General features: G+C 37.1%; 1 protein-coding gene across 2 annotated transcripts; it reads right to left on the reverse strand.

The window, feature by feature from the left end:
* Positions 1-258: 258 nt before the first annotated feature.
* On the reverse strand, positions 259-4,760 carry LOC113736796 (uncharacterized). Of its 2 annotated transcripts, XM_072084712.1 has the most exons (6): positions 4,441-4,760; positions 4,102-4,252; positions 3,026-3,529; positions 2,720-2,945; positions 2,184-2,634; positions 1,283-1,473 (listed from the first exon to the last, which is right to left on the reverse strand). In XM_072084712.1, exons 3-6 carry the CDS (start codon positions 3,527-3,529, stop codon positions 1,419-1,421), a joined length of 1,236 nt encoding a protein of 411 aa, XP_071940813.1. In that variant the 5' UTR covers positions 4,102-4,252; positions 4,441-4,760; the 3' UTR covers positions 1,283-1,418. The 2 variants fall into 2 exon arrangements, with proteins under 2 accessions (XP_071940814.1, XP_071940813.1); XM_072084713.1 differs by lacking the exons at positions 2,184-2,634; positions 2,720-2,945; positions 3,026-3,529 and adding an exon at positions 259-1,021 and having other exon boundaries at positions 1,156-1,473; positions 4,441-4,642.
* Positions 4,761-7,771: the final 3,011 nt, after the last annotated feature.

Consider the following 7,771-nt stretch of genomic DNA (forward strand, 5'->3'; position numbering starts at 1 on the left):
CCAATGGAGCTTTCGATTAGCAAAGTCCAAGGCCAATTACCAATAAACCACCTTAATATGTACAGCAGCTCAGTACAGAGACAGAGACTGCTGGTGCTAGGCCAAAAATTTAGCATCATGCAGCCTTGTGCAAATGTCAATCTACAAAGAGGAGTTCTAGCAGAATAGCACTTTCGCCCTCATCCATATTGCCAAAGAGAAATGAAAACCTGTGCCAGAGCCTGTTAAGATGCAACCCCCTCCCAAAACAGCAATGCATGCGACTATTGCAGATCTTAGATTGGACCTCATAATGCCACACCATATCTGTTAAAGGCCATAAGCAAAAATTGTCCTCCTTCCTAAAGAAAACAAAATTCAGTTACATGCACTTCAGATTGCATACTAAACCCATGTACCATGGAATAAGCATGCTTGCTACAGAATATACAAAACTTCGCTAAAGACAACCAAAACTCCTCTCATGCCATCGAAGTAGAATTTGCAACTTCAAAGTACTTTATTCGACGCCCCAATCTTTCTTGAACCTCTCGAGAGAAATCAAACGAAGTCTTTGACTCTTCGCCATAAATGCTTTTCCTAGCTTCTCATTTTGCACCAAATGCTCGAATACCAAGTCCAGAAATTCTTCGCTATAGCCTTCTATATTCATAATCTCTTCATGTAGTTGGTTGACATCAAGCTTGTTTGCACTAATTTTGTTCAAAGCAGCTGCCACTTCTCCAAGTTGTTGAGACATCTTTTCAATGTCTTCATTGCTGCGATTTCTTTTACGATGTTGTTTGGTTCCCGATGATGTTGCTCTCACTTCTGAGGATCTTGCACTAGTCACATCCTTTTGTTCTACACTTGTCTCTTCACTTGTCTCCACACTTGTCTTAGGAACAAATGGAGTTTCCAAATTCACATCGACAAATGATTTTGCAAAAGACCCGGTGGCCAGATCTTTCCCAACCACAACAGCCATTTCATCATACAACTCGATTTTATTCTGGATATACTTGTCATGACCTGGATTTTTCTGCGTAATCATAAACCAGAAATTTCAATCAACAATATAACAAATCCAATTTTGCACTAACAAATCCAGGTTTAGTGCAAAAATTCAAAAGAACAAGAAGTCCTCATTTGACATTCTTAACTCCATTAAATTACCTGGATATAGGCATGATACACACTAGGACTGGCCGTTATCATCTTCAAAGTATCATCCCAGCCAAATCCACTTTTTTCACGAATTTTTACTATGGTGGACCAAGATGATCGCACTGTTCTTAGATGATTTTCCACATGGTCTACCGAGCACGTAACCCCAAACTTATCTTTCATGGCATCTACCACACGTGTAAATGAACTTGATTTAAAGCTATTGTTAGGCCTATTCCCAAGTTTCACCTCATCGGCAAGAATCTCAAGCATCAAACGCTCCATAGGTCTTGACCACCTAAACTGTTTCTCTCCCTTCTTGCCCATCTTCAAAAAATTAATCAATTTCAATAGTCATCACCAATAAAACAAACTTATAACAATTATAGCCAACTATTTGCAGAAACATTAACAATTGCAACAAGAATGAAAATCATGACCCTGGAGAGCATAAGTTAATTCTCAATGGACAATCAAGAGATGCAAGGTTAATCATATAGGCAGAAGTTTTTGCAGATCAAGAGATTTTTCTACTTCATGTTCAAGAGTAGTTAAACAATTGTACCACCATTTGACAGTGACAACATTGCTGGCCAAAATGCATGTTCTAATCTTTGCAGACCCTTACTACTCAAAAACTTAGAAAAACATATATGCCAAAAATCACCAACCTCAAACTGAATTGAAACTGTTATGTCTGCTGCGGTTTGATGATCCTGTGTTTCTAAGAGCTTCTTGTCAACACTGTAAGAGTTTCTAAGAGCTTCAAGTCATTCATCCAAAGCGAAAAATGAAAATAATCACAATCAGGGTTGTAAAAATTCTGCAATCTTTCAATGATCAGGCAGATTTATTCATATATATGCAGGCAGAACGCCGAGACCTCTACATAGATAAATCACTCATATAGAGCCAAAGACAACCTTACATGGCATCCAACGAACCAGCATTATCATAAAACAAAACAAAACTAAAAAAGAAACTACAACCACCATCTAGATTATCTACTTTGTCTTCTTTGCATGTAATCTACATACATAGCATGTGCAATTGCGTCTCTTTTCCTTGCCCATTCTCTATTTTCTGCTCGTCTCTCACTTTGTGTTTGATAAGGCTGTGTGTAAGATGCTTGTTCAGTCAGAACATTTGGAGTTTCAGATTGTTCCTCTTGAATGACCTCTTCCATGAACATGTCATTTGGAGCTATACCCATAATGTGATTATGTATGATACAACATGCCAGAATCACATCTACTTGGGTTTTAAAATCCCAAAAAGGATCATTATCCACCACCTTAAATCGTTTCTTTAAAACACCAAAGCCTCGTTCGATGGTTGTTCGCAATGAGGAGTGACGAAGATTGAAAAGCTCTTTTTCATTTTGAGGGGGATTGTCATCATACTCCTTTAGGTGATATCGAACTCCAGAATAAGGAGGAATGAAACCGTTGCGAATGCCATATCCAACATCTACAAGATAGTACTTGTCTAAAATTGAAAAAAAAAAGTTACTTTTGCCTAATCTAACAATGTTTTGCATAATTATACGACTCACATAAATTAAGACAAGTACCTTGCAGTACTTGTAGACCCCTTGGTCTTGTAAGAGCATCTTCAAGAACACGAGAATCGTGTGCCGATCCTTCCCAACCAGCAAGCACGTATGAAAACTTGAGGTCGAAAGAAATAACAGCTAACACATTTTGAGTTGGGTAACCCTTTCGACCTCGAAATTTTCCTTGAATTTCAAGGGGTACACTTGCAACAACATGTGTCCCATCTATAGCCCCTACACAATCCTATTTTGTGATATCAATTAGATATAAAATAATTTCTACTATTTGAGTTAATTAATTTTTATACAAAGAACTAGACTTACAGCAAACCAGGGGTAGTATCTTCGACTATTACGGATCTCTCGTGGAGTCGCACCATTTGGCAATTGTATTAAATCTGGATATAGTTTCAATATGGCATCAAGTACAATGGAAAAATAGCGGTGTATGGTTTCAGTTGACCTATACAAGTACCCCCCAACCACTCGAAACCTCAAATTATAGCCAACTATTTGCAGAAACATTAACAATTGCTCTCTCACTGACATATGAATGGTAGGTTGTAATAATCCTCTAATGGTGAGAGTATTTAGTAATTGGAAAAATGTAGTTTGGTCCATTCTAATTTGGTCTATACAATACGAACTACTTCCATATAATATGCTATCCATGTAATCCTCTCTAGCTCGCTCCCTATTAACATGAGGTGGTTTAGGTATAACAACTGGAGTTTTATAGACTTCAAGAGCTGCATATCCTGCTGCTAGGACTGAAGTGGCAGCACCAATTACAATAGCATCCTCATCATCATCACTACCGGGATCCATCTATGAAAATTCACGTAGCAGTAGACTATTAGTAGTGTACCAGAAAAAGCTAGAGTAATGCAGGGGTCTCAATTGCAGAGTGATGCAGGGGTCTCAAATGCTCCTCAAAAGAAACTGATTGATCGTTCATGGGATATCTTGGGATTGACCTTTTAATTTAGAAACATATTATATCCTAGAACATTTTGGGCATCCATCAAATGTGGCACCAGATAATAAAGCGAAAAAAATGACATCTACAAAATCAAAATTCATGTCGGAGGATCAAACGAAAGAAGCTAGAGACAATTAAAACTACAAAAGAATCAGCCCGTGGCTTCACAAACTCAATGAATTCACTAAAACTTTTACAAATGGTCTAAAACCCCCAAAACTCAGCAGCCAAATTAATTCATTAGCATCAATCAAATCAGATTTAACCCTAATCAGGTAAGAACAAACTAAAACAAAAGCTATTGTAGGAACAGGAATCTAAAAATTCATTCAAATGGAACTTCAAGAATCTACACCAGTAATTGTAGACAATTTTTCAAAGGAAAAGGGAGGAAAAAACAAGTAACAAGAGATCATACCTCTGGAAATACTTGAGGAATCTTCACCCTTGTTGGAAATGCTATTGTAGGAACGGGAATCAGATTGTGCTTATGCCGTCAAACAAGCTTCTGAGGCTGCATAAGCAAACGCATCCACAATGGCGGGCACAGCTCACCAACAAAAAGCTGACTGAAGAGAGAGAGAGAGAGAGATGGTTACCGGCCGCAATGGCAAAGTCTAGTTCCGATGACTAGAGAAATGGACCACACAAACTCACACTCACACAAACGCATCCACACATGACCGTTGATATTGGCAGCTTTTAAAAATGAGAGAGAGAGAGAGAGAGAGAGAGAGGGAGGGAGATGATCTGTTACCTCCGAAATTGGGTCTTTGTCGGAGTTGGAGATGCCGCCTGCGAAGAAGGAGGGATTTGTTTGCTTATGAGATGTCGCCGGAGGCTTTTGGTTGGACTGAAAGCTTTTATTTGCCGGAGATGAGGAGATGTCGCTGCGAAAAAGAAGACTGCTTTTCAGGAAGGAAAATAACTTCACAAAGACAGATGAGGAAGTTGTTTTCCTCCGCTGGGTGTAATTGATTTTCTATCGGAAATTATTTTCCCAAAATAATTGACAACCAAACAAAAGAAAATATGGAAAATGTTTTCCGGAAAACCTTTTCCTTCCAAACAAACAGACCCTTAGTCAAGATATCCAGTGCTGTTATTTGGTAGAATTGTCTCTAAGGATATGAATGAGAGTTACCAGCTTGATAACCATGCATTATATGTGCACTAAGGATGGGAAACGGGTCTATATGCTGTCATGTGTGCACCTGGAGAGTGGGTCTATATGATCCATTGCTCCTATGCATGGACGTTGACAACGGTCGAAATTCATATAGATTTTCTTGGTCAAAATAGTTGGGAAAAAATGCAGTACTAGTCCTCAATTTTTAGCCTATATGCGATTTTAGGTTTTAAAGTTCTGGCAAAAGCAAATATGATTCTCAATATTTAGCACGTGCAGTTTTAGTTCCCAAAGTTTTGACAAAATCAAATATGGTTCGCAATATATCCATTTTAAAACCGATTTGGAACATTTGAAGAATCTTTCCCAATTACTAACAAAATTTAGTCACATCTAGTCACGTGTCCATTAAATTAAATTCAAAATAAAGAAGCGAAATAGTAGCTAAATTAAACCTAATACTAATTCTAATTATACATTATCATACTATATAATCACGTATACATAGTGAAGATAATTCTTTAATTTTATTAGACATAACTCTAAAAGAACTTTAATGATGATGAACAAGGGTTCTGTTTGGATTTTTCTCCAATTTTTATATTCTCTAAACACGTCATTAAACTATTTTTCTTATTTAATATAAATCTTATCAAAAAATGGTACTGCATTGTCTTGTTTTTTCAAACACTTTCTAAACGTGCAATTCATATGAATTCAAGTATTTCAGGATTGATTTTGTGAAAAAAATGGGTTTTCACATAAAAACCAAATAATAGTGAGTAGAGTCATCTAAAATCTTCATTAGTTGATTTAGTTAATCTTGGCTAACCAGTGTAGGATTGGAATTAATTTCTTTTAACATCCCTCTTCATCAAATAAGAACATAATGCTAGGACTACATGGGGAGTTTTTCAATATTTAGTATCCAAAGTTAAAAGAAACTGTCATTGATTGCCTCTTCCCTAATCAAACAAAAAGGAAAAATCACTTTGTGAGAAAATTAAGAAAATGCTTACATACAATCCATAATTTGTCAACTACGACTTTAAATGATTGTACTATTATGAAAGTTATGTCGTTTAATGCACATAGTCATCCAAAATGACAATGGACCCAAAAAAAATAAAAATGTAGATGAAATTGCTAGATCACTACTTTTCTCCTGTATATTTTACTTCAAATCCTTGAGTTGTGTTTATCATTGTAACAAAATCCTGGAACTAAGGGTCCATTCCAAAGGTGTGTTTTTATGGGTGTTTGTATAAAATTTTCTCATAAAAATTGTAAATTTTTTTTTTTATGTATTTGGGATTTGAAAAAATTTAAAACTTCCCCCTTTTTTCTCTTGTTTTCCTTTCCTTTTGCTTTCCTTTTTTTTTTCCCTTTGTTTCCTTTTTCTTCTTCCTCCCCACACAACTCTTCCTTCTCCCATCCTCTCTACCGTTGCCGCCGACTCCATTGCTGCCAGTTGCCGCCGACTCCATTGCTGCCAGTTGCCGCCTCTTTTTTTTTTCTTTTCTCTTCCCTCTTTCTCTCCCCTTCCCTCTCCTCTTTCCTCCCTCCCCGTCTCCTCCTCTTCTCTCCCTCCTTCTCCTCCTTCCCCCATTCTCCGCCATCCCCTCTCCGCTTCCTTTGCCTTCACCTCCTCCCCCTCCTCTTTTTGAGCCCCACAACCTCTAGTCACATGACTGGATCTGGTCACACAATTTGATCTTGCGACCATCTCTAGTCGCACGACATTGAGGGGCCAGGATGAAGGTAGAGGAGGGGAAGAGAGGTGGCAAGGAAAAAGGGAAGAAGAAGGAGGAGGAGGGAAGGAAAGAGGAGGAGAGGGAGGGACAGAGAACAAAAAAGGTAGGGAGAGAGAAAGAGATAGAAAAAAAATATATGCCGGCAAAGTTGCCATGGGCCCATGGAGGTTCTGGCGGGCTAAGGGAGAATAAGGAGGAAGAAGAAGAAAGGTCAAAAAAGAAAAAAAAAATGGTGTTTTGGCATATTTTGGAGTGTGTATTTTAAAAACTTAAGATATTTTTTAGAGAGTTCTTGCAGATAAAATTGTAAAAATACTTATCTATTAAAAACCACCCAAAAAGACACCCTTCCCGAGCAAACCCTAAGTTTAATGAGAAAAGTTTTGTCCCAATATTTTTGTTGTTTTAACCATCTGCAAGCTTCTTAATTTGCATAAATTTCAATTCCAATTCTCTCATTTGAGCAACTTTTATAAAATCAATGAGGAGCATTTATTAGCAAAATGGAAAATGGCAACCGCTTATTCATTTCTGAATCCCCATTCTTACTCAATGACAAACCAAAATAGAAAAATAGAAAATAAATGCTAATAGACAAGAACATGCTTTTCCCCAAATGGCAACTTCATGCACTTCTCTCCAGGAGAAAACATCACCACATAATTATAATTATTTTATTGTTATTTTTGTTTCTCTTGACCTTATTCATCTTCATTGGGGACACTCTCAAACTACAGAGAACTTTTTTTCTTAACCCCTCCTATATCTTCCCTGAATACCCCATTAAGATCTATTGAAATTCCCATTTCAGCAAACCTTGAACATGATGATAATTGGCCGATATATGTTTCCTAAACAAATTTTCTACCAATGGCTTTGACAAAGAATCCTTTCCATAAATATAGAAAATTTCAATCGTATAAATAAAATTTCCTTGAAGCTATCATTATATGGCCTATTGTACCAAATATCTTTTTGGTTCCAATAAAAGCTTCATTTCAAAGTAACATGAGCTGTCCAAAATATAACTAGGGTGAAATATTAGAAGGCACGTTTCATGCACGTTTCATTGCTTTCAGCAAAACTTTGTTTCTCAAGTAAGAAGGATCACATTTGCGGCCATTGTGTGTATCACTTGTGATGGAGCAGGAATCAACAGGTGTTTAAGAAAATATCGCATTCTCCTAAATATATAGTTCATATGA

This window comes from Coffea arabica, chromosome 3e (assembly GCF_036785885.1).
Source record: "Coffea arabica cultivar ET-39 chromosome 3e, Coffea Arabica ET-39 HiFi, whole genome shotgun sequence".
NCBI classification, from domain to species: Eukaryota; Viridiplantae; Streptophyta; class Magnoliopsida; order Gentianales; family Rubiaceae; genus Coffea; species Coffea arabica.